The sequence below is a fragment of the Lynx canadensis genome, chromosome C2, assembly GCF_007474595.2.
Source record: "Lynx canadensis isolate LIC74 chromosome C2, mLynCan4.pri.v2, whole genome shotgun sequence".
Lineage (NCBI taxonomy): Eukaryota > Metazoa > Chordata > Mammalia > Carnivora > Felidae > Lynx > Lynx canadensis.
Window position 1 is genome coordinate 77,281,386 of NC_044311.2, and position 27,685 is coordinate 77,309,070.

The window sequence follows — 27,685 nt, forward strand, 5'->3', positions numbered from 1 at the left end:
CTCACGCCAGGACGTTCACTGGTCAGTCCACCACAGCCTATGTGGTACCCGCCAAAGGAGAGGGAAAAGTGGCCGACGGGCTGAACCGAGGGGCACTTACGGAGTGGTGATGCGGGAACGGCCCAAACTGGTGAGGGGGGTACAAGCTGGAGAAGTATCCGGAGTGAGTCTGCAGCATGAAAGAAATAGTCGGTCAGCGGCTGCCTACAGGGACATTCTCCAAACTCAGGGAGGCAAGATTCCCGCACACAGCACAGGCTCTGCGTACCGTCACCTGGCTCCATCTGGCCCCTGGCAGCTCAGATCTCTGCTCCACTTCTCCCACCGCAGCACTGAATACCTGGCTGAATGTTTATCACGGTTAAGCTGCACCATGCTTTAGGCCCCTGGGAACTTACCACCACGGGAGTAACTCTTTGAACCTGCCCTCCCTCAGACAGGCAGGCCCAGTGGCTTCTATTTTCTGGGAAGCCACGGACTGTGGATTAAAAGGCACAGAGACAGTAGGACAAAATCTAGAGTTATTCACGGCCAGCAAATGTGCTCCTGGGAAGCCAGGTCTGTGAGCTCCCTCAGAGAGTTTTGAAAGGAATGGAGAGATTGAGAATGGAGGGATTGAAAATGAGGCTGAGAGAGGAGTGATAATGAGTGAATAAATAACATCATGTGTGAGTGTGAGGGAGGGCTGGGAGGGAATAGGAAGACAAATGTGAATAGAAAACAAAAGAGCTATTACAATAACGTTTAAAAAGTAGCTGCTTTTGGGACACCTGGGTGGCTCAGTCGGTTAAGCAACTGACTCTCAATCTCAGGTTACGTCATGATCTCACGGTTTGTGTGTTCGAGCCCTACGTCGAGCTCCACGCTGACCGTGCAGAGACTGCTTGAGATTCTCTCTCTCTCCCTCTCTCTGCCCCTCCCCTGCTCTCTCTTTCAAAAATAAATAAACTTATGGGGTGCCTGGGTGGCTCAGTCGGTTAAGCACCTGACTTCAGCTCAGGTCATGATCTCATGGTTCGTGGGTTCGAGCCCCGTGTCGGGCTCTATGCTGACAGCTTGAAGGCTGGAGCCTGCTTCGGATTCTGTGTCTCCCTCTCTCTCTGCCCCTCCCCCACTCACACTCTGTCTCTGTCTCAAAAATAAATGTTAAAAAATTCAAAAAATAAAAAAATAAAAATAAATGAACTTAAAAAAAAAGCTGCTTTTTGTTGAATATCTAATATACAAGGCACTGTGGTAGGTAATTTATTCACAAACTCTTCATCCTCATAACAGGCCTGCAAGACAGAAATAGGTCTGATATCATACATTCGTACAGGCAGGACACTGACAGAATCCACAGTCTAGTTAACTGCACTTTGCATAAGGCCACATAAATGCTGGCACACCTGTTACAGGAAAGGAGGAGAATGGCTCAGAGCACCACAGGGTCAATGTCTGTGGACCCGCCCTGCAAGATGACCTCCAGGCTTCTTACAGGGGTCTAGTGTTTGTCAGCGGGCCCTTGAACAAATCCCATCGTGTTCTCAGTCTCCCAGATCTCCAGATGGACTTTGAGTTCCATATCACAACTTCATCTTATAACTCACTAGGGACCAAATGAAAGGGTTTCCCTTTCTGAGCTTGGAGAGTGGACTTCTGGCCTCGGGAAAGAGGAGACATGGACACTGCAGGAGGGGCTTCCCTAGGTGCCTAGGTGATCAGAGGGCTGTGCTTAGGAACTATTGTGTAGATGCAAGCCTTTGCTCTCAGGTTTTGGAAGGAAGCTGTAGTGACACCTCACATCCACAAGAGGGTGCTATGAGACCAGCATTGCCTTGGCACCTTCCACTTCTGACTGGAAGCTGAGTGAAGAGGGCTTACCTGGTCCTGCTTCTTCCTTGAAGGGCGTTCAGCTCCAGACCCTTCCTGCAGGTCCCTGTCCTGAGCCATGTAGGGTGAGGGGAGAATTTCTGTGGCTTTCTGCTCAAAGCTCTACCTTGGGGAAAGGATGCTTCCCCTTGCTCCCCCTCCATTTCCTCTTGCAGGACATCCTTTCTTTCAGGCCTCAGAGCAGCAATAATTCTTTTGAATGTGACTTGCCTTTTCCTCCACAAACTCACATGAGACCAAGAATAGACCAGCCACAGTGTGACTCCTATTCTGGGTTTGAATACTCCCAACATAAACACTGTATCAAATTTAGACCTACCACTTGGGTTAGGAGAGAGAATTAGCTATAAAAGTATAAAAAGGACTAATTCCCCACTCCTCCTTGTGTTCACGAGCTACTACAGTGGGAAAACTTGTGTGTTCACGAGCTACTACAGTGGGAAAACTTGTGGGGAAAGAATCCCAAACTTGGCAGTCAGGAGCTCGTTTCTAGCAGAGGTGCTGGCTTTATGTACGTTAAGTTGGTTTTCGGAATCAGAATACTCATAAGACCTGAGTCTGAATCATCAGCTCCATACAAACTGGAATAATTTATTCAACTCTTCTGAGCCTCATCCACAATGGATTAAAATATCATGTCTAGATCTAGAAATAAAATATCTAGATCTTTTAGAAATTAGATCTTCTAATATGTTGTGAGGGTTCCTTCAATCGTTCGTTCATTCATTTATGAAAAAGATATCTGAGCACCTATCATATACAAAGCACTGTTCTAGGTGCTGGGGACACAGCTATTAAGACAGAAAAGGTCCCTGCTACCATGGGACTTACGTCCTATTGGGGAGACAGACAAGTATTGTGAAAGAAACGAACAGGACAACGTGAGGAAACAAAGCTGTGGAGATTAGGGTTGGGATGCCAAATTTAGCTGGAACGGCCCAGGAAGACTCTCTGAGGAGGTGACCTCTGAGTTGGGCTCCATGGAGGAGAAGGAACTGCACACAAGGCACTGGGGAAGGAAACATTGTAAGCAAGATTCTTAGAGGTGCTGAGCTAGGACAGGGGTTGGCCTTTGGAGAAACAGAAAAGGGGCCGGTAGGGTAAAAGCTGCAAACGATGGGGGGCAGGCAGTCTGAGATCACACAGGGCTTGTGGGCCTTGGTCTGAACTTGGATCTGACCCTATGAAGTACCATGGACGCCCCTGAAGGACGTTATGCGGCACTGAGTGGGGTCACAGGAGTGGAAGGATCTATCATTGGGTACTGTAGTGCTGAATTGTTAGTGTTAAAAGACTACTTACTTATAACGAAATGTATGCTTAAAGCACACGATTTCCCAACCTTCTATGGATGGAGTCTACAATCTCAACTGGAGGAAGGTTTTCAAAACACGCTTCATCACAACTGTCAGAGAAATCACCCGCTGATGACTTGAATAAATGTTCTCTTTAATGGGAAAACAGGTTGCAGCCATCTGATGAACCAAGGGCCCAAGGAGGGGGAGGTCGGCAAGGAAGCCCACCCAACCCAACACGGCAGTTGGTCTCACTGTCCCAGTTTGACAGTCCCTAGTTATTTTACAAAGGAGAAGCTCTTTTATTTATTATTTTTAATTACTATTTTTTTAGACGCCTCCTTCCCCATGTATTGCTCCCACAGACCCTCCATCTGAAGGTTTAGAAGCCACCAGGAACCACATGAGCTCTTTTTGGTCTTAGGCTGCATCCCAAGATAAGAATTCCAATGCCAGAGAGATGAGGGGGCGGTGAAAAAGCTCCTTTATCTTTAAGAATTTAAGAAGCATTATGACACTAGCGAGTGGGGGAGGGGTGTTACAGTAAAGGTGACCCTGCCAAGTGTGTCCCCACCCCCTGCCAACAGAGGCTGCAAGGTGGGTGGTCATTATTATCCACCGGTTTGTGTTATACTCTCAGTTTGAGGGAAAATGGTGTCTGCTCTTCCTTTATGCTTCACTCTGCTGGGGGGGGGGGAGGGGTAGGTAGAGGAGTATATATCAAATGCATTAGTAAAAATTTAAAAAGCAATTATAAACAGTTGGACCTGCTTTTCCTGGAAGAACTGCAGAGTCTTTAGTCCCAAACTGCTATGTATGACCATAATCACGATGTATGATTTAGGTGACAAACTGAAGCATGAAGAAATCACGGGGTGGGAAGAGTGAGGGCTGGGAAATGAGCAGTGGACAGAGCAAGTGTCAGGCATACAAATTTCAAATACTGAAACAGCTGTACTGTGAAGAAAGACTGATGCCACATTGCAAAGATGGTGGATGCTCTCCCTAGGAACCAGGAATGTGGGCATGGGCCTGGGGGGATGGAGTGGACTCGGCCAGAGGGGTCAGTGTCGTGGGCAGAGCCTCTCCAAGATTCAGAAGGTACACCATTCTACGCCAGCTTGTCAAAAGGCCTCTCCACAATGGCTGCTTATCCACCTCTATGTGTTCTCAAGGGACAACCTCAGGAGCTGAGGAAAACTAGAAACTGTTAAGTTAGCAAGAGGCAAAGCCAAGACTTGAGCACAGATCTGTATCTGACTCTGCAGCCCAAGATCTCAACTACTACCCCCAATGCTGCCCCACATGGAACATTCTGAATTCACTGGTTCAGGTGGGGCCCATGGCATGTTATGAAAAAACTCCCCTAAGGATTCCAATATGCCTTCTGTTGAGTTTAAGTATACGAATGGACAATTAAAATTATTAGATGTGTATGAAGAGTCAGGAGCATGGAAGAAGGGAGCAAAGCCGAGCAAGGCAAACAAATGGCCCAAGTGAATTCATTCAGAAAACAGAACTTTTTAAAAAAATTTGATTTGACTTCATTCATCTGTAAGTATACTGCTATGAGAAAAGATCAATCAGAGACCTAGATTGATTTGGAAAGGAAAAACTCCACAAAGGCTGTATAAATAGCAGAAAAGACACTCCTAAAAAGTCCATCAGTGCATCAGAAGATTAACCCATGCAAAACAAAAAGAAGGAACTGGATATGAGAACGGAGAAGAGCTATAATCCATAAAGTGGGAATTTCAGAAGGACAAAATGAAATGGGGGGAGGGTGGGAGGCAGAAGTAATACTAACATGAAGTACAGAAGCAAAAGATTTTCCTGAACCAAAGAAAAACGTGAATCTTCAGATCAAAGGGCAGAGACTCACATTTCTGAACTCAAGTGTAAAGGCAAATACTAAAAAAAGGCAAAAACAAACAAAACAAACAAACCAAAAAAACTCTTACAGACAGAAGGAAAAAAAAAGCAATCTACAAAATAAATCAGGCTGGTAGCACATTTATCTGAAAAAAAAATACTAAAAGTAATGTTTTCAGAGTTGTAGAGGAACTATTACTCTAGAAATTCTAGACACCCAGTTGAACTTTCATTCATGTGAAGGGAAAAGAAAAGAAGGGCATTTTCAGATCTAGAAAGGTTTAGAATTTATATTACATAAGTGTAATTGCTGAAAAAAGTTGTATAAGGAAGCATTCCTGACAAACAAACAAAAAAGCCCCCAAATAACTCAAAAAATGAGAGGATATGGAGCACAAGAAACCATCTGCAGTGGACAAAGTAACCAGTTACAGTTTAGTTAATTCTAAACCACAGGTTATGAGACTGTGTATTCATTAGGAAAAGAAGCCGAACAGTTTGGAATAAAATTCCAGATTATTTCTAGAGTGCTATGACCAAAATACATGAAATAAAACTTATTAGAATAAAAAATCTGACAAAACCATAATCATGGTGGGAGAAGAGCAAACTCCTCCCATAATAAGTCATACAGATAAAAATAATCAGATAGAGGATATGAGCCACCAATCAGAAGCTTGCTTTTATAGCTATAAACACAACTTTGAGCCCGTCAGAGAAGGTGCATCCTTCCAAATGCCCACGAATTAAAAAACTGACCATGCATGAGTAAGGTCACAAAAATCAGAAACGCTGCAATAACACTGTCTGAATACCAAGTATAGAAAAGAACTGCAAGATAACAAAAAAGAACCCATCAACTACTTAGAAATTAAAAACAAACAAACAAAGCCCTGGCAAATGTGGTTAAGGAAAAAAAGAAAACACAAATATATGATGCTAGGAATTACAAAAGAGTAATACACAAGTTGGGAGACTTAAAAGGCAATAGTCCATTTTGTACAATGTTATGCCAACACATGTGAAAGCTAGATGAAACAAATACCTTTATGGACAAATAAAAACCAATAAAACCAAGTCAATAATTTATAATAAACTGAAAAGTTTATAAATGATTTTTCTCCAAAAGGTGGTAGGCCCAGATGTTTTATGGATAAAATCTTCAAGGAACAGAAAAGTTACATATTCTTTAATTTTCCCAAGCATATTAAAACTTGGTCATCTCTCCAATTCATTCTTTTAGGAAAAAAAATAATCCTGCTGTTAAAGCTGTCGAAGAGAGTATACAACTACAGTAATTATAGCATAGACAAAGAGATGAATGGAGCAGAGTCCAGGAAGATAACTAAGTGGGAATTTAGTGTATGAGACACCTGGAATTTCTTTTTTTTTTTTTCAACATTTTTTATTTATTTTTGGGACAGAGAGAGACAGAGCATGAACGGGGGAGGGGCAGAGAGAGAGGGAGACACAGAATCGGAAACAGGCTCCAGGCTCCGAGCCATCAGCCCAGAGCCTGACGCGGGGCTCGAACTCACGGACCGCGAGATCGTGACCTGGCTGAAGTCGGACGCTTAACCGACTGCGCCACCCAGGCGCCCCGACACCTGGAATTTCAAACTAAGTGATTAAATGGTACATTATTCAAGAAGTGATTTGGGGAAAACTGGCTATCCATCTGGAAAAAAAAAAAAAAAGATCTTTTTGTCAAAGTTTAAGTCAAGATAAATTCCCTATGAATTACAGATACAAATAACAATCCTCAAAATCCAACAATTAAAAATTATTATAAGAAAACATGGGAGAGGGGCGCCTGGGTGGCGCAGTCGGTTAAGCGTCCGACTTCAGCCAGGTCACGATCTCGCGGTCTGTGAGTTCGAGCCCCGCGTCGGGCCCTGGGCTGGGCTCAAAGCCTGGAGCCTGTTTCTGATTCTGTGTCTCCCTCTCTCTGCCCCCCCCCGTTCATGCTCTGTCTCTCTCTGTCCCAAAAAAAATAAAAAAACGTTGAAAAAAAAATTAAAAAAAAAAAAAAAAAAAAAAGAAAACATGGGAGAATACCTTTACAGTGTTGGATGGGACATGTTTTCTTTAGCATGACACCAAAGGCCAAAATACAAAACATCACTGATTTAACTACCTTACTTCTTAAAATTTCTACATGAATTCTGGTGAAGAGAAATCTGTGAGAATTTAAATTGCATATACCTTTTGATGCAATAATTCTAGTCTTAGATAATTTACTTTTGGATAATACACATTGCTCAAAGACTTATGAAAAAGATATTCATTTTGACCCTACGTGTAGTAGAGAAAACCTGGAAACAATTCAAATGTCTAAAAATAGTGTGCTGGTTAGAAAAATTATAGTAAATTCATACAATAGTATACTATGTAGACATTAAAGAGAATTAGGTTTAATTGTGAAAAAATGCCCATAATAAGTGAAACAAAAACAAAACCCTTGTAATTCTGTGTGTATGACATGATTCCACTTATAGTTTTGAATAATATGATTGTATATATGCTTAGAAAACATTTTTGAAAAATGGAAACATAAAGGTGCTATACTTTGGGGGAGTGGTTATTGGGTAAAATTTGGGTAAGAGAAGGCAGGCCAAGGGACATGTTTATGATTTACTTCATACAACAGTTTGTCCAAAATATATTTAAAATTATTATGGCACAAGACACGACAAATAAAGCAAAGAGAAATAACAAGCTGGTGAAAAATACTTACAGTATGACAAGTGGATAATGGCCTTAATATGTAATCAGCTGTTACAAATCAGTAACAAAAAGACGGAAAATAAAGATGATGACAATAGCACTAATTTTACACAGAAATAATTATGTGCAGGTTTTAACTTACTCAAAAACCCTTACAACAACACCATGATATATACAATTACCACCCCCATCTTATCGACAGGGACACTGAGATGCAAAGAGGTTAAGGCATTTGTCCGAGGTTGAAAACAGCAAGTGATAGTAGAGAGATTCAAATGCAAGTGGTCTGGTTCCAGAACCTATACTGCCTTTCAAAAGACTGATGGGCGAAGGATATAGAAAGACAATTCATTAGAGGGGAAAAAATGGCCAGTAAAAACTGTTGAGCCACAAAAGAAAGGTATGAAGTATCAGACTGCAAGGGATAATCACATGGGTTATGAGAGTATGGGAGAAAAAATCTGTATCACACATTGGCGGGAGGGAAAAGTAGTATACATCCTCCATGTATTGAAATTTATGTATTATGTATCAACATTTACGTATTTTATAATTATATATCATGTAGAAAATTTATATATTCTTTGGCTCAGCAATTCTATTTCAAGGAATTTATTCTGAGGAAATAACTGGATAAAAGAGCCAACGTACAAGGATTTCCACAGCAGAGTGAATGCCTCTGAATATATATATTTTAGGTACATGTAGCATGTATTTAACATTTAGAAATTATATGTACACATACTTATATGTGCAAACACTGGTTATTTCTACATTGAGAAAAAACTTGCACTTTGTACATTTCTGTATTTTTTTTTATTTTAAATTTATTTTAACATTTATTTATTTTTGAGAGACAGAGAGAGAGCATGAGCAGGAGAGGGGCAGAGAGGGGGAGACACAGAATCCAAAGCAGGCTCCAGGCTCTGAGCTGTCAGCACAGAGCCCGACGCGGGGCTCGAACTCACAAACCGCGAGATCATGACCTGAGCCAAAGTCGGACGCTTAACCGACTGAGCCACCCAGGCACCCCTGTATTATTTGCTTCTTAAATGCTATGTACATATTACTTTTATAATCAGAGAATAGTAAGTTTTCATACATACACATATGCTTTCAAAATTGAAGAGGTTAGAGACCAACCTTGGCACGTGTAAGCTCCATGTATAGAGGTACAGAGACTTCCTGACCTTTGGATCCCAAGAGCAAAAGTACTGGTGTTTTGTGATACATAAAAGGAAAGAAATACCCAAGGTTTCTGAAAATCTGAAAGCCTACATGACAAGAAAATAATAGAAGTATTTAAAACATGCCTATCGCTCCCACCCCACTCTGTCCTCAGGATGCCTGGGCCCATCAACCTGCAATGCACACTCTGCAGGTGTGGCTTTGGGGACCTGTCCTAGGTCCTGCATAGGTAGGCAGTGATGGCCACCTCCATTCCCTGGCTCTGCACTTCAACAGCCGCCCCAGGGAAGGAGAGTCACAGAAAGTTGGGGCAACTATGTGCTGTGGTTAGAATCTAATCTTGATCTATGTGATCAAGATCAGAACCACATGGCTTTTAGCTTCATAAAGAAAGTAAAATCTATTTGACGAAGAACAGGAACTATGTATTTTATTTAGTAAAATGGTTATTGTATTGTTTTAGTGAAAATCTCAGATGAAAAGGAGCTTTCCAACTGGCAAACCTTATTTTCAAGTTTAGAAAAAATATCCTGCTGTCACATGAGAGCTTCTCCCTGGTTTTATTTCAAGGGTCTGTGAACTCTTTCTGTAAAGGGCCAAATATATAATTTAGGTTTCTAACTGCATCTACTCAACTAGACCATCATAGCAAAAAAAGCAAATAGACAATATATAAACAAAGGGTCATGGCTATATTCCAATAAAATTTTATTTACAGGGGTGCCTGGGTGGCTCAGTGGGTTGAGTGTCCGACTTTGGTTCAGCTCACAGTCTCACGGTTCATGAGTTCAAGACCTGCACTGGGCTCACTGCTGTCAGTGCAGAGCCTGCTTTGGATCCTCTGTCCCCCCTTCTCTCTGCCCCTACCCTGCTCATGTGTGTGCTCTCTCTCTCTCCAAAGTAAATAAAACATAAAAAAAAATTTTTTTTATTTACAAAAATAAGTGGTGGGGGAGTCTGGCCCTTGTGCCAAATCTCAGAGTAAGGGTTTGCTCACCCCCTCAGATTACCAATTTTAGAAGTGGCCTGTTTTAACATACCTTTCCCCCACTGTTTACCTCAAGTTCTGAGGTTATCTTCTGTAGGCAGTAGACACAGCCTTTCTCCTAAGAAAAGGAGATGTGTCTCAACACCACTGAAATGTCCCAAGCTTGGTCATTGTTAAATCTCACAGCAAAGACTTGGGGACAGGCACCTGTCATCACTGTTCTAAGTCCCTGGAGCAGACACATGACTGTCACAGCTGCCACAATCCTTCTTGTCACATCCCAGATCCCACTTATCCCGGCTCTCATCTCCACACACATGGCTCAATACTGGGCCCCATCCTTTAGTTTAAGAGAAAATGGATGTAACTGCAAAGAAATGGTATGAAGATTTAGAAATGGCTCAGAAGATCTGTACACAAACAAGACTGCAGAATGTGTACATTCTTGTGACTAAAAATGTGGGTGCCAGTTCATGTGTGTATATTCTTGGCAGAAGAGCACAGTGGTTTCAGCCTCTCTACAAATAATCCAAAGAGCTACTAGGAATGCTCACGCTGCAATGCCTACACTAGAGACCACCTCTCAAAAGAAAAGAGTGGCCAAGGTAGTGTTCATCAACCTAATTCTTCCCACTAAAAAGTATGAACGTTGGAGAAAGAAAGTTTGCTTAAAAAAATAAGCAATATGTATACAGAAGAATTAGGAGTGAAAAAAAAAAAGCTGTCAAGTATCCTGAACCCCAATTTGATAATGTATTGATCTATAATGCTTGTAAATGGAAGCAACAATTAGAAAACTTGCGAACATTCACATTTCTTCTTTTGTTGTTAATTAGGACTCAGTAAATACTTATTGAGAACCTACTAAATGCCAGGCATTGTGCTGTTTAGAAACAAATATTGTGTATTATTTTCTTTTAAAAACTGTCTATTAATAAAATATGATGCATTTGAGTTGTAGACACAGGCAAGAAATATATGTAATATATATATGTGTGTATATATATATATGTACATATATATATATTCAAGAGTCATCCAGGTACCCTATTATTTTAATAAATGAACAATACTCATGATTCTTATTTGAATTAAGAAATTCAAATTTCCTTTTTTATAATAGGCTTCTGGTTAGTGAATTTGCTAGCACTGTAGTTTCTTTCCTAGGTATGACATATACTATGTTTCAGAGCACGTATTTAGAGGATTTTTAATAATATTTATCTGTCCATTAGGAAGAAGTCCTAAGAAATGTTGGATTTATCCTACAATCACTTATGAGCACAGCCTCCAAATTAAAGCTTTAGCTCTGATTCAACATAGCAGAGTAACGCTGCTGCCTGGGGGTGCCCAGAACATGAGCAAACCTCTGGGTGCTGAGCTACTTACAGCGAAAGGGTGGTAAGGGGGAGCGGGGGGAGCTCCTCGGGGCCCTGTTGGTGGAGGCAGCACGGACAGTCCTGTTGAAAAGATGCCAAGTGCGCTGAGGTTCAACCCCGGGATCAGATTGGCTTGTTGCTGGGAACAGAAATGGAGAAAAGATGAGGGGAGGAGACCAGAGAGGCCCAGCTTGCCTGAGTCAACCTCCATCTTTTGTCCGGTCTCCTAATCAGCTCTGCCCTGGCCTCACGGACCCCCTTGCTGCTGGGGTGGGCTCTCCAAACCTCAAGCTGACCTTCAAAGCTTCTCTGAGAGTGTCTACACATCTTAACACAGCCAACAACGCTCCTCTGGGGGACCCAGGCCACCATATCTTCTCTCCTGCTAACCACCATCCCCACCCTGCCCAGTCCCACTCCTCTCTCCCTCTGGGCCTCTGCACACATTATCCATCATGCAGGGAAACTGCTTCTCTTCCTCCTGACCTAAGTCCTACTTGCCATGTGGGTTTCCTGAGCTTAGGTGTCTCCTCACTCCAAAGGTCTCCACTCCAGTGACCTTTCTGTGTGCCCCCACCAACATTCCTGTGTTTCCTTCAAATAATATTTGAAATCTCATCACATGGTATTTGACTTGCCTGTGTAGTTGCCCCTTCCCTTTTAGATCATAACTTCCTCATGGACAGAGACTATATTCCTCAGTGTTGTGTGCTCAGTGCCTGGTACATAGTAAGTACTCAATAAATACTTGTGGAATGAATATGTTTAAAAAATATTGAGTTAATATGTTTTTCCAACTCTATCCAGAGAAAGATCAGATCTTTCACTAGGATACTATAACACACGTAAACTCCATTCTCAGGTTCAGGATGGTTCACAACTTTGAATTTTTCACCATTTAGTTGTGAGTGTTGTGATTATCTCACTTGCTTACTTATTTCACATTTCAACATGGGGATGCTCACCTAGGCAGGGGGTGGGTATTAACTGCACAGGGATGCAGTCATCTGGGCTGTGTCCACCCTGCCCCTTCATCTCCCTAAACACTAAGCAGTTCTCTAACATTTTCTGTTTTCTTATCTGTGACTAGGGTCACCCATTAACTTGCCTGCTTTTAGGATGTTTGGAATAGGAGAGCTGGGTTCTTTAACCTTTACCCATTTGATATATAAGATCCAGTAATTTTGTTAATCATCTGTCAACGCGTGACTTTGGTGCAGATATGAATGAATCTAAACGATACGCTAAGTGGAGATACTTAGAGCACCCAGACCCTTTTGTAGCTTTTCTGGATGACGTCATATGATGTCAAGAGTCCAAAAGAAGACAGTGATGTCATCTGAGGATATTTCCACAGACAAATACACACAAACGGGGAGAAGGTGACAATGTGATCTTGTACTCATCATGTCCCATATGTGATGTGGGCTGCTAAGGGGGTGCTGGGGCGAGGAGGGGATAGTGTTCTGACCTGAGCAGGAGGGTCCTTAGAAAGAGGTGCACTGATGGCACTGGCTTTAGCCTATGTAACTCTTTGTCAACATTTACTCCTCTATGAAACATCACCAGGTCTGGGATTTGCTTCCAGGTCATTCAGGGAGGCTGGGAAAGCACATGGAGGCTTAGGTGAAACAAAGCAGGCCATGAGTTGATAACCGCTGAAGATGGACTATAGGCATATGATGACTTATTGCAGTATCCTTTCCTCTTTTATGTCAGAACATCATTATAATAAAAAACAGTGAAACAAATGACTCTCTGAGTTGGGCTTGGGCTTTGCTGACAGACGAGATTTTAAGATTTCTGAAGGTCAGACTGGTGTCTCCCCATTGTAAAGTGAGAATCAGTTAGCAGTAACAGGAAGGACAAGCCCAAATCCAGACATCTGCCGGAACAATCAGGGACAGCCAAGGTGATTGACATTTCCCGGGTGATCCAGAAGTGCACATCAGTAAGACAGGGATGAAAATCAGAGTTTACTTTTGAAGCATTTTTAAATTTAAAAAGTAACAGGACAACATGACAGAAAGTTTGTAAAGTAGAAAAAAATCCCACTTTCCTAATATACCAGCTGTTTTTATTTTTGTAGGTAGCCTTCCATTTTGCTCCATACTATTTTACATAACTGTAACCCTAGTTAAATACACTTCTATCTTCTCTTTTTAATTAATATCGTAAGTAATTCGTCATTTTATAATCCTCAAAGTTAAGATTTTAATAGCTTCACACTATTTTGTCCAGTGCATTTATCATAATTTACTAGTTGGTTTCCTGCTTGTTTTAATGCTCTTGCCCCAGGAAGGCAGGAATAACTCTGCAGATCTATTCTAAGGCACTTCCTCACCAGCTGAATGACAACTATTCTTAGAGAGGCTTGTGTCCTGCCTGAAAACACATGTGAAAACCAGTAGAGAAGAAAGCATTGGCACTTACATTAACAGCCAGCATATCATTTTCAAAGGCCTCACGGAGCTTCTTCATAATCTCTACCTCTGCATTGGCACAGGCCTCGACTGTGCCCTTCACAGTGATGGTTCTTTCGGGGTTGTATATGCTCAAATCCTGCAAGCTGGCCACCGGGAAAAAAGAGAGATTTCCTTTTTTCAAAAGGAAAAATAAAATCCCAGAAGGATCACAAACAAGTCTTGGTGGAGGACGTGGGGAGAAAACTGGATTCCCTCACCACACACTGTCGTATCAAATACTTGCCATCTGATCTCACGTCTTAGAGGTGACTTAGCTCATATCCATAGTAGAAAATGTCTGACTGTAACTATTTATGTATTTGTTTTGATGGTGTTAGATATATTTACATCATTTATAATTATGTTCCCATTTTAAGGAAAAGCAGATGAAGGAGTTGGGCATATCAAAATGCTCAAGTTCTCCATTTTGGGCACAATTAATCTGAATGGGTGGCTTACGATGAGATTGTTATCTTGGTCCCTGTCTCATGTTCAATTTTCTTCAAATTTCTGCCTTCTTTTCCAATAAGTCTTCCAACTAAGCCATTGTGGGCCAAGATCTTCAGAGGAATCTCTTCGGCTCTAAAAGAGACAAACAACAATTTAACACTTATGGTGGGCACATTGGTCGTCTCCTAATAGCTATTAAACCACTTTTGTTCCCTTTACAAATGGGAGCCATTTTGTTTAGGTATCAAATGGTGATCCCAGAGTACATGAGTTCTGATTAACATAAGCCAAATCATAATAATTATATTCCCTTGTTGAGACTGATTGGAAGTGGGTGCCATGAGGCAAATCTAGCCAGGGAAGTAAGAGGAGAAGTCTGTTATAGGACTTTAGGAAGGTTTCCTTGCTCTTAAAAAACACAAGGAAGAACACCAGCCAGATGGCAGAGTAGGAAGCCACAGGTTCTCCTAACCCCACAGAGACATCAAGTTAACAACAGAGAGACTAGAACACCTCTGTGAGAATTCTAGAGATCAGCTGAGAAGCTATAGCACCTTGGCCACCAAGAAAGGATTCTAGCAAAAGGAGTAGGAAAATTTACAGCATTTGGTGTGCCTGTACATGCTCCTTCCTCTATGCAGCATAGCTAGGAGCAAATGGGAGGAAATATCTCTTATCAGGAATCCTCCCCTGGGATGGAAACCAAAGACTTGACCATATATTCAACATATGTCTTATCTAGGAGCCACCAAGGGGTCGGTTTCTGTCTTGCTGACTTGGAGCACTTAGGAGACTGGTGCTAGAGTTTTGGAAGGCACTGAAAACAGAGGTGAGCAGTATGTTAGAGCTGCAGTTCTACAGTCAGAAACCAGGGGAAGAAAGAGATGAGAAAAGGTTTGAGAATCCCTAAGACCATAAGCAGGGCTGGTAAGTGAAGGTCTTCCCCTGAATGAAACCAGTACACAAAGACTGAGAGATGGTTGTTTTTTCAAATGTTCAAATCCCAGCAAAATATTAAAGGACATACAAAGAAACTGGGAAACATGGCCTAATCAAAGGATCAAAATTTAACTCCAGAAAACAACCCTAAAGAAATGCAGATCTATGAGCTACCTGACAAAGAATTTATATAACTGTCAGAAAGACACTCAATGAGAACACAGACAGACAACTAAACAAAATCAGGAAAACTATGCCTGAAAAAATTAGAATATCAACAAAGAAAAAAACTATAAAAAAAATAATGGAACTAAAAAATATAATAACCAAATCAAAAAAACTCATTAAAGAGGTTCAACAAGCAGACTTGACAGGCAGAAGAAAGACTGATCAAACTTGAAGACTGGTCATTTGAAATCAGGAAGTTAAAGGAGGAAAAAGAAAAAGAATGAAAAAAGCCCCCCAAAAGCACAAAGAAAGGCTAAGGGACTTATGGGCCATGCTAACGGATACTTATGTGAATCCCAGGAGGAGGAAAGAAGGCAGAGAGCTCATTTGAAGATGGCAGAAAACTTTCCAAATCTCAGGAAAGAAATGGACACATAGATTCAAGAAGGTCAAAGAACTCTAACTGGGACAAAACCCAAGAGAACCACGCTGAGACATATTATAATTCAAGTGTCCAAAGTCAAAGAGAGAATCCTGAAAGCAGCAAGAGAAAAGTGATTAGTCACATACAAGGGAGTTTCCATAAGATTATTAGCAGTTTTCTCAACAGAAACTTTGCAAGACAGACGGGAGTGGGATGATATATTCAAAATGCTTAAAGAAAAACACATCAACCAGGAATACTGTAACTGGCAAAAGCGTCCTTTGAAAATGAAGGAGAAATAAGACTTTCCCAGATAAACAAAAGCTAAGGGAGTTCATTATTATTACACTTGCTCTATAAGAAATGCTAAAAGGAGTCCTTTAATGGAAAAAAAGGACAGTAGACAGCAACACAAAGCCATATGAAAGTATCAGGTTCTCTAGTAAAAGTAAACACACAAATAGAATATAACCTGTACTATAAGAATTCTGATGCATAGAATTTAAATAACATTTCAAAAAAGATAAATCTGTTAGTGGGTATAAAATACATAAAGAGTAATATGTGACATCAATAATAAAGTGGGGGGATAGAGCTGTAAAAGAGCAGAGTTTTTGAATATTATTAAAGTTAAGTTGCTATCAGTTTAAAATAGAATGCTATAACTTTAAGATGTTTTATGTAATTGCAATGGTAATCAAATAGAAAATGTCTATAGGATATACACATAAAAGGAAATAAGAAGGGACTCAAAGTATAACTAAAAACACCCAAAAAGCAAAGAACAAAGAAAAAAACACACAAAAGAAAGCAGTAAGAGAGAAAATGAGGGACAGTAAAGCTATGAGACTTACAGACAACAAAATGGCAATAGTAAGTCTTTCTGATGAGTAATTACTTTAAATGTAAAATAATTAAACTTCCCAATCTAAAGACATGGATTGGCTGAATGGATTTAAAAAAAAAAAAAACCCAAAGAAACAGAATGAAAGGTTTCAAATCAACAACTTCAAGGAATTAGGAAGAGAATAAACTAAACCCAAAGCTAATTTAAGGATGGAAATGATAAAGATTAGAGCAAAGATAAGCAAAAGAGAGAGAGAGAAAAAAGGAGAAACCAAGAACTGTTCTGAAAAGGTCAACAAAACTGACAAACATTATCTAGATTAACTAAGAAAAGAAAGAACACTCAAATATCTAAAATCAGAAATGAAAGAGAAGACAGTGTAACTCATGTCACAGAAATAAAAATCATTACAAGAGAATATTATTTATAGTTGTATATCAACAAAATAGATAACCTAGAAGAAATGGATGTTCCCAGAAACACAAACCCTACTAAAACTGAACCTTGAATAGAAAATCTGAACAGATGAATAATGAGTAAGGAGACTGAATCATAATTAAAAACCTCCCAACAGGGGCACCTGGGTGGCTCAGTCAGTTAGGCCTCTGACTTCAGCTTGGGTCATGATCTTGTGATTTGGGGGGTTTGGAGCCCCACATCAGGCTCTGTGCTGACAGCTCCAGAGCCTGGAGCCTGCTTCAGATTCTGTGTCTCCCTCTCTCTGCCCCTCCCCCGCTTGTGCTCTGTCTCTCTCTCTCAAAAAACAAACATTAAAAAAATTAAAAAAAAAAAAAAAAGAATTAACACCAATCCTTCTCCAACTCTTCCAAAAAAACTGAAGAAGAGGGAACATTTCCAAACTGATTCTATGAGGCCAGCTTTACTCTAATACCAAAGCTAGACAAAGACATTTCAAGGAAAGAAAACTACAGGCCAATATCCCTGATGAACATTGATACAAAAGTCCTTAACAAAATACAAGTAAACAGAATCCAAAAGCATTACACCATAAAAGGATGATACATTATGACCAAGTAGGACATATTTCTGCAATGCAGGGTGGGTTCAATATATAAAAATCAATGTAATACACCACATTAATACAATGAAGGTCAAAAACCACATGATCATCTCACTTGACGTAGAAAAAGCATTTGACAAAAAATTAACACCCTTTCATGATAAAAACACGTAACAATCTAGGAATAGAAGGAAACTACCTTAACAAAGGCCATTTGTGAAAAGCCCACAGTGAATATCATATTCAATGCTGAAAGACTGCAAGCTTTCCTCTAAGATCAGGAATCAGAGAAGGATACTCACTTTCACCACTTGTATTCAACTTAGTATTGGAAGTGCTAGCTAGAGCAATTAGGTAAGAAAAAGAAATAAAAATTGAAATTGATTCAATTCCAAATTGAAAATCTAAAGACTCTGTTTGCAGATAATATAATCTTATATAAAGAGAACTCTGAATTTCCAACAAAAGAAAACAAAACAAAACAAAAACTGTTAGAATAAACTCATTCAGCAAAGTTGCAGGATATAAAATCAACATACAAAAATCAATTGTGTTTCTATACACTAACAATGAACAACCTGAAAAGAAAATTAAGAAAATAATTTCATTTACAATAGTATCATAAAGAATAAAATACTTAGGAATAAACCTAATAACCAGGGAGGTAATAATTTATACACTGAAAACTATATAACACTGGTGAAAGAAAGTAGACAAAAATAAATGTAAAGACATCCTATGTTCGTGAATTGGAAGATTTAATATTGTTTAAATGTCCACACTACCCAAAGTGATCTACAGTTTCAGTGCAATCCCTTACCAAAATTCCAATGTAATTTTTTGCAGAAATATTCATTTGGAATTGCAAGGGACCCTGAACAGTCAAAACAATTTTGAAAAAGAAGAACAAAGTTGGAGAACTCACACTTCCTGATTTCAAAACATATTACAAGGCTACAGTATTTAAAAGAGCATGGTAGTGGCATCAACATAGACAAATAGGGGTAACTGCATGACTCAGTCAGTTGAGTATCCAACTCTTGATTTCGGCTTGGGTCATGATTCCAGGGTCGTGCGATCGAGTCCCGTGTTGGGCTCTGCACTGAGTGTGGAGCCTGTTTGAGATTCTCTCTTTCTCTCCCTCTGCCCCTCTTCCTTGCTCATGTGCTTTCTCTCTCTCTACAATTAAATAAGACAGACAAAGAAATCAATGGAACAGAACCCAGAACCCAAAAATAAACCCTTGCATATATGATCAAATGATCTTTGATAAGGGTGCCAAGATAACACAGTGGGGAAAAGGACAAATGGTGCTGGGAAAGCAGGATATCCACATAAAAAAGAATGAAGCTACACCTTTATCTTACTCCATACACAAAAATTAACTCAAAATGGAATAAATGTAAATGTAAAACTATAATATTCCTAGAAGAAACACAGGAGAAAGCTTCATGACATTAGACTTAGCAACAGTTTCTTAGACATGAGACCACAAAAGCACAGGCAACAAACATCAAAATAAAAAATCCAACATCAAATTTAAAAACTTTTGTGCATCAAAGGACACAATCAACAGAGTGAAAAGGCAACCTAGGGAAAAGAAGTAAATAGCTGCAAATCACATATCTGATAAGGGATTAAATCCAGAATATTAAGAACTCCTACAACTCAACAAAAGAATCAAATGACCCATTTTGTTTATTTTCATAAAATTTTAAAGTGTATTTATTTATTTTGAGAGAGAACGAGATAGCATATGTGGGGGGGGGACAAGGGGGAGACAGAATCCCAAGCAGGCTGAACTTCATCAAGAAGCCCTATGTAGGGCTCAAACTCACGAAACTGTTAGATCACAACCTGACCAAAACCAAGAGTTGGATGCTTAACTGACTGAGCCACCCAGGCACCCCCCTCAAATGACCCATTTTAAAAATGGGCAAAAGACTTGAACAGACATTCTCCAAAAATGTATACAAATGGCCAATAAGCATATGAAAAAATGCTCAATCTCACCAATCATCAGAGAAATGCAAGTAAAAACCAAAGAGATACTGTGAACACAAAATATTATTTCACACCCATTCTTTTGGCTACCATCCAAATAACAGAAAATAACAAGTGCTGGTGAGGATATGGAGAAATTGAATCCCTTGTGCATTACTGGTATTATAAAATGATGTAATTGCTATGGAAAACAGTATGGAGGTTCCTCCAAAAATTAAAAATAGAACTACCATATGATCTAGCAATCTCACTTCTCAATTCAAAAGAATTGAAGGTAGGATTTTAAAGAGATATTTGCACACTCATGTTCATAACAGCACTATTCACAATAGCCAGAAGGTGAAAGCAACCCAAAGTCTATCCATGGATGAATAAATAAAAGTGATGTATGCATACAATGGAGTATTATTCAGCCTTAAAAAGGAAGAAAATTCTTTCGCATGCTACAACACGGATGAATCTTGAAGACATTGTGCTAAGTGAAATAAGCCAGTCACAAAAAGACAAATACTGCATGATTCCAGTTATATGTGGTCTCTAAAGTAGTCAAATTCATAGAAACAGAAAGTAAAATGGTAGTTACCAGAGGCTAGAGGGAGAGGGAGAGGGAAAAGGGGAGTTGTTCAATGGGTACAATTTTAGTTTTGCAAGATGAAAAAGTTCTGGAGATCCGTTTCACAATAATGTGAATATATAAAACATTACTGAACTGTACACACAAATGGTTAAGTGAAATAAATCAGAGAAAAACAAATACTGCATAATCTCATTTACATGTGGAATCTAAAACAAAACACAAGCTCATACGTACACAGAACAGATTAGTGGTTGCCAGAGGTAGGGGATGAGGGGTGGGCAAAATGAGTGAAGGGAGTCAAAAGTTACAAACTTTCAGTTATAAAATAAATAAGTCATGGGATATAATGTACAGCATGGTGATTATAGATAATACTGTATTGAATATTTCAAAGTTCCTAAGGGAGCAAATCTTAAAAGTTATCATCACAAGAAAAAAATTGTAAAATTATAATTATGTATGATGACACAGGTTAACTAGACTTATTGTGGTGATCATTTCACAATATATACAAATACTCAATAATTATGTTGGATAACTGAAATATAGTGTTATCTATCAATTATACCCCAATTAAAAAATGGTTAAGATGATAAATTTTATGTGTTTTTGAACCAAAAAATGTTCAAAACAGAAGGAACAAGGATGCCCTCTCTTTCAACTTTTGACTATTTTTTTTTGTGGGGACACAAGGTCTGAAATTACTATAGCCATCCTGTCATCACCAAGGGAGCATCAGATACCTCTGAGGAAGATAAAGTAGAAAGAAAGGTTGTGGGTCTCTGAGTCCATGATTCAACTGACCCTGGAGCCACCCATCTTTGGACTTCTCATTATGTGACAGAACAATATTGTTTCTTAATTTCAAAGTCACTTGTTATGTTTTTTTTTGCTAGTTAGGACCAAAGGCATGTACCAGATGCATTGCTACTATCAACAGTAAAAAAGAAACTCCACCAGAATGTATTCAGAGGGCAGGATTTTTGTTGGCTTTGTTCACTGGCACACAGAACAGTGCCGGAACATAGTAGATGCTCAACAAACACTTGATAAATGAATAAAAAGAAAATTTAGGATCCCTCTTCTACATCCTGTACCTCCTGCTCATCCCCCTCAGGGCTCAGCTTAAATGTCCTTATCCAGGGAGGTCTTCTCTGAAGCCCCCAAAATCTCCTCCTGTTCTCTGAAAACCCTGATTTGGTCTCAACTACAGGCAACCACCATCTATTCTCACACTTCTTGTGGCTGTACTTAATTACCTATAACTATCCATTTAGCAAATGGACTCTCCCACTGGACTGTAAGCTCCATGAAAGCAAGAACTGGGTCTTGCTTATGGTTACAGCCTCATCTCTGGGCACAGTGCTTACCACACTGTGGCACTCAAAAACATTAATTTCAAAGATATTCCAACTCTATGTCGGCTCTACACAAAAACTTAAAAATCTAATTTATAACTCAGTCTTTTTGATTAATTAGAATATTCTAAGTTGCTTGTACAGAGGTTGAGGGACCAAAAAGGGTGCTATTTTTAAAAGTTTTCAATACCCTGGTTGGGGGAGGGGCTTATTCAAATTAAGCCATGGTATCTGGGGGGTTTCGAAAGCCCCAGAGTAAATAATTCATAAGTAATAATTCCTATGTTAGAGTCCCTTATGAAATCCGAGAAGAGATTTGCAATGCTTTCCTTTTAAGGACTACTTCCATCTTCTTGGTTTTAAAACACTCTTATTTGAGATTACTGTATTTGCTAAATCAATTTTATACTTGATTCATCCCTCACTGCTTCTCTGTCAAACTACCCATAAATGGATTTTTGCCAAAATGACAGAACTTTTTTCGTTATGCTGTCTATTCCATTATCATTAATTCGTTTACAATACAAAGTCAATGGGTTTAGTAAGAACCATACCTGCCATTCAGATTGGTATGACACTCAGAAATCCTAAGAAGTATTTTGTAAAAAACAGAAAAGGAATGAAGGAGATGGAAGAAGAGGAGTTACTTGGATACCAGTTTCTATTACTTAAGGAAAATTTACACGAGTGCAACACGGTGGTAAAAACGTTTTCTGGAACAGTAACTGATGGGTTTTGATGACAAGGTACATTCCATACATACCTGCACGGTCCAGTATGACAGCCATTAGCCATGAATGTGACTGTTTAATTTTAATGAATTAAAATAAATATTCAGCTTTTCCATTGCACTAGCCACATTTCAAACACTCAGTAGCAACATGCAGCTACGGCTATCACATTGAACAGTGCAAATATACAGCATTTCTGTCATTGCACAACATTAGCACGGATCTATATGTTCTACAAACAGATGTTAGTAATGGGTGATGGAAGCATTCAGGTCACCGAAAGAAACATGTAAGTGGAGAAACAGCCATATTATAAACATAAACATCTATTTCCTACTGTATCCTTCTTGGGAACAAATTTCTTTTTTTTTTTATTTTAATTTTTTTAACGTTTTTATTTATTTTTTTTTTTTTTAATTTTTTTTTTTCAACGTTTATTTATTTTTGGGACAGAGAGAGACAGAGCATGAACAGGGGAGGGGCAGAGGAGAGGGAGACACAGAATCGGAAACAGGCTCCAGGCTCTGAGCCATCAGCCCAGAGCCCGACGCGGGGCTCGAACTCACGGACTGCAAGATCGTGACCTGGCTGAAGTCGGATGCTTAACCGACTGCGCCACCCAGGCGCCCCCGTTTTTATTTATTTTTGAGACAGAGAGAGAGAGAGAGAGAGAGAGCGAGAGCATGAACAGGGGAGGGTCAGAGAAAGAGGGAGACACAGAATCTGAAACAGGCTCCAGGCTCTGAGCTGTCAGCACAGAGCCTGACGTGGGGCTCGAACCCACGGACCGCGAGATCATGACCTGAGCCGAAGTCGGACGCTTAACCAACTGAGCCACCCAGGCGCCCCGGGAACAAATTTCTTAAAAATAATCTGTCCTCTGGTCCCTTTAACTAAATAACAGAATTACAGCTTTTAAAAAATTTGTCTTAAAAGACTGAGAACTTACTCTTACTCTCTGTTAAGTGATCTGGGCGTTACATGCAAACTTACAATTTGGTCTCATCAGCCTCTTTCTGCATGATTTCAAGAATCATGCGGCAGGCTTCAGAGGTCCCCTCTGGGGTGGCATGGATGGTGACGGGCTTCTCTGCAGCCCCAGAGTTCTCCTTTCTATGGATGTCTACCCTGTAGGGAAAGAATCAGAAGCCATAATACAATGTCATCTGGGACAGGATCCTAGTCTTGAGAAAGCGTCGCACGGGGCCAACGTACAGCAAAAGGACAGAGACCATGAAGTGTCATTAGCACGTTTGCAACCAATGCCATTCTTCAATAAGGTGGCAAGCAGTGCAGGAGGTCTTGTGCCAAACTTGAATACTTTGCAGTTTCATTTAGAAGGGAGTATTCCTTGCAGGAGTGCTGTGGGACAAAGGCACTGAGCCCACTTGGTAATGAAGCCAGTTTGGTAAATGAAGTATTTTGTGTAGTCTTTCAAATGATCATAGAAGCAAAGTGTAAAGGGAGTAGGGTAACGCTGCATGCTGGCATGGTGCCAGTCTCTGCACTGATTGTAGCTTTTAAAAGCCACATGTTAATCCAAATCCAAACACCAAATTCAAGCAAGCTTTGTATATTTGAGTGTGGATTAAAAACAGAGGCATGCCCCTCTCTCTGCCTAAGTTTTTGGTTTCCTTGCCCCTGGCAGCCTGCCTTCTTCCAGGCTCTTAAATCTAATGGCTCAAAAGCTTGATGACTTTATCAGACTCCATGGGGTTGTTGTGGCCCTCCTTGTTTTTGTTGACTCTGAAAATCACATAATTGATCGTATCCCTTCTTATTTTGGCTGTTAGAAAGCCCAGATCCAAGTCTTTGACCTACTTGTAAAAAAAAAATGGGCACATACTTTGAGAACTAACGTGTTACACTTCTACTTAAACTTTTTGCATTTTTAAAGCCACTTTAAGAAATTTTTGGAACAAAAAGACATACAACTAAAAATTACTTTTGCAGTGAAGCAAACTTGCAGGGGAAGAAAGGGCTGATTTCAAAATAAATGGAACAGCAGACAGTACTTCCCCTTTCTACTAGGTCATCATTTCACTGCTGTGATCATGAACTTGGGACTCATACCTGTAAGTGTCCATTAGTTGGCAGTAACTCAGACACTTTGAAGAAAACAGTGTTTTTTCTCTTTCGGGTTACAAGATACTCAATGAATGACGTGAATAAAGTGCACTAGGCCGTGTAAGGAACTCATGTTCGCCAGTAACTTGGTGTTTTGCAATTTAAATGCTTTCATAGCAATTATTTCATTCAATCTGCCTGGCTGTCCTAATTCTAACAATAATCCTGGCTTAAAGAACAAGACATTAATGCTCGGAGAAGTTATTTTTTTCCCCAAGATTATACATTTAGTGGTAAATCTTGAACAGGGGTCTTTGCATCCTGTACTTTGTTACATCAGGCTGTGTTCTTAAGAACATACAAAAACCAACAAACCACTACAACTCCTACTACCAGTTCCATCTCCTTAGATGACTAAACAGAGGCTAATATACTTCATTTCTCACTCAATACAGCAGACTCACTTACTCCTTTTATGTAGCTATTTATGGGACCACCTAAGTGATCTCAAAGAATGACTACCATCCAGGGCTCCAGCTCAAGAGAGGAGGTAAGAACTAAGGTAACTGCTTTCTGGGATCCCACAAAGTTCAGACCCATACCTCTGCTGTTTTAGAAAGTGATATTCACAAGCACTAGTAAGCTTATGGGAATAATTCTCTGCCGCTTTAAGAACCTTTAGTAATTCAGGGTATGACCTTTAGGCTATTGGCATGAAAGCAAGGTGAAGTCCCCAGCTTTGTTAGTCTGTTAGTAGTTCTGAGAAGCCACCATCCCATTTAGCACAGCCCCCCTGCTGATGCAAGCGATAGCCACCTAGGATGACTGGGGCCCACCAGCACTCAGGGGGCCTGTCAGAAGGAAGCAAAGGAAGCCCCGGAGGCACGTACCGGGACTGGGTCTGCTTAGTGATGTTCTTTATGGTCAAGCCCTCCTTTCCGATGATGGCACCAACAAACTGGGTGGGGACCAGGATCCGCAGCGGGAAATCAATCTGTCTGGCCTGAGAAGAGCCCCCAGGGGCGTGGCCTTGCTCCCGGGAAGAGTGGTCCCCACGCTGGGCTCGCTGTGGGGGCGAAGGGGAGCTCACCTCTTCATCCGGGATGTAGGAAATCTTGAAGGAGTAGTTCTCAAACTGATGCCCGCTTAGCTTCTCGATGGCTCTGAAACGCAGCAGCAGCAAGTGAGCCTTGTTAGACCCTGACGTCAAAGAAGACCCTCAAGGCCAGCGGACGGGGTCAATCAGTCTGCTTTCCTAGTTGCCTACGTGAGCAGCACTACTCCTTGAGGAGAACCTGGTGAGCAAGGCAGGTGCCTGCTTTGCTCCCTCAGAGCTGATAGTTAACAGTTAAATTATCACAAAATATAGGCCTGGTCAGACTTGATACACAACTATGCATTCTGCTTTTTTTCCACTGCCTGAGGCTGTATCCTCCTCATCAAAAACTCTTTGTAAGTACTAGTATAAAATTATGACTCACTTTTTTTCTCAGCTTGATCATAATACATATTTATCACTGAAAATTCAGAAATGGTTAAGTACAGATTAGAAAAAAATCCTAGTCCATCCTGTATCTTTTTCTTAAATATAATTATCATTTATAAACATGGATTAATATTACATATACTATTTTCTAATCTTTAAAAAAGAGTTAACACTCTAAACATTTTCCAAGTCACTAAATGTCCTGCAATTTAATTTTTACTGGCTGTTTAACACTATGATTTATCATAGTTTTTGCAACTCATTCCCTATCGTTAGATACATATCTATATCCAATCTTTTATTATGTCATAATAAAATTTTTATTTATCTATTATTAAGTGTCGTGGGCATTTTTGCAACTACAGCTGCACACAGGACAAATTCCTAGTGGAATTGCTGGGTCAGAAAGAATGCAGAATTCCAATATCATTAAGTACCCCTCAGTGTGCTTCTGTAAAGGTTTCAACACTTACTATCCCATAGCAGTTAAGACAGCATTTGTTTCTTGAGTCTTCAAAATGGAGTATTATTTAAAATTATTTATCAATTTGATAGGGAATAAATGATATCCCACTATTGAGTTTTTAAAATTATATAGGAAGTAGAACATTTTTTTCATAAGCTTTCTGGCAATATGTGAAAACAACAATGCTATACTACTATATTAATGTTTAGTGTTTGTGAATTTATTACAAAGCAGCACCTTTGAATTCAATAAAAGCAACAAAGTAATATCACCTATGGGAGGTCCTACCTAAGTGGCAGCTGGATACAAACTCTAAAGGTGAGTTCCTGGCATATATCTTGCTTATATGTGTGTGGCTAAAGTCAACAGCAAATGATCTATTGCCTTTTTCAATGCAAAATTAACTTCTTAAAGACTAGTGGTATGAGGATGGGTTAAATATGTCTTCATGTGTGCTGAAACCTTGAAAAATAAATAAAACTATAATTCTGGGATGATGTGGAACCAAGGTTATGCCATATGCATGAAACATGTGTGACCATAACTGTAGTTACAATGACCTGACAGGCATTTCACTTTAAGGACCTCCTACAAAAAGGAACTTGTTTTCTTGTAGTTGTTTTAAAAACTCAATCCCATGTCCATTAATTGCCAACCTCAAAATTAACCATCATTGAAACAAGGTACTCATGCATGGGGACTAGGAAGTAAATGGAGGTTAGGAATGAGAACCCAAGCCAGGTGATCTTTGACTAACCACTCCCAGACAATTCCCCCTGTTGCTGATGTCATGGGGATGGGTCCCCTTTTTAATATTACACAGAGGAAAAATGGGTGTTTCATGATCTCTTCACCAAGTGTGGACAGAAATAGGCTTGTGCTTCTTCCTCATAGTGCATGGAGGAAGCTTCAGGTAAAAGCTCTGTGGTCAACAGGGACTAAGGACAGAATGTCACAGAGCTGGTGCCTCTATTCATGACCATGTCCAGACACAGGTCCCACCTCAGTTTTGATGCCAAGGCTCAACATTTTTCACGATAAAGTCTCTGTACAACCAAAAAACAGCCATCCCATTATAAATGCCCTAAGCAACACTGACATGTCAAAGGCATGCACAGATGCCCTGAGGCTCCTCAGGCAGGTCAAAGGTAGGCATCTTTTTGGAATTCAAAGACAACCCTCCAAAAATTTAAAAGGAAAGAAGCCCAAATCCACTTACATTTTTGCTTCTTCTCTTGTTGCATATGTGACGTTGACAACAGCAGTTTCTGTGTCTGTGTTGACTAGGAAAGAAGCAAAAACTATACTGTCATAGAACAAAAAAGCTGTCACCCTCTGGCTCAATGTAAACAGACTAACTT

The 27,685-nt window shown here is 40.0% G+C and overlaps 1 protein-coding gene across 2 annotated transcripts in view; it reads right to left on the reverse strand.

Annotated features, from left to right (window-relative positions):
* IGF2BP2 (insulin like growth factor 2 mRNA binding protein 2) overlaps positions 1-27,685 on the reverse strand; it is a 157,823-nt gene that overhangs the window by 10,822 nt on the left and 119,316 nt on the right. The window contains exons 5-11 of one of the 2 annotated variants that reach the window (XM_030329468.2): positions 27,544-27,607; positions 25,263-25,535; positions 23,299-23,433; positions 14,246-14,368; positions 13,755-13,890; positions 11,332-11,460; positions 101-169 (exon numbers count right to left, since the gene is read on the reverse strand). In XM_030329468.2, the coding sequence (XP_030185328.1) occupies positions 101-169; positions 11,332-11,460; positions 13,755-13,890; positions 14,246-14,368; positions 23,299-23,433; positions 25,263-25,535; positions 27,544-27,607 (929 nt within the window). The remainder of the gene's footprint in view (positions 1-100; positions 170-11,331; positions 11,461-13,754; positions 13,891-14,245; positions 14,369-23,298; positions 23,434-25,262; positions 25,536-27,543; positions 27,608-27,685) is intronic. The other variant, XM_030329470.1, reaches the window with a different exon arrangement.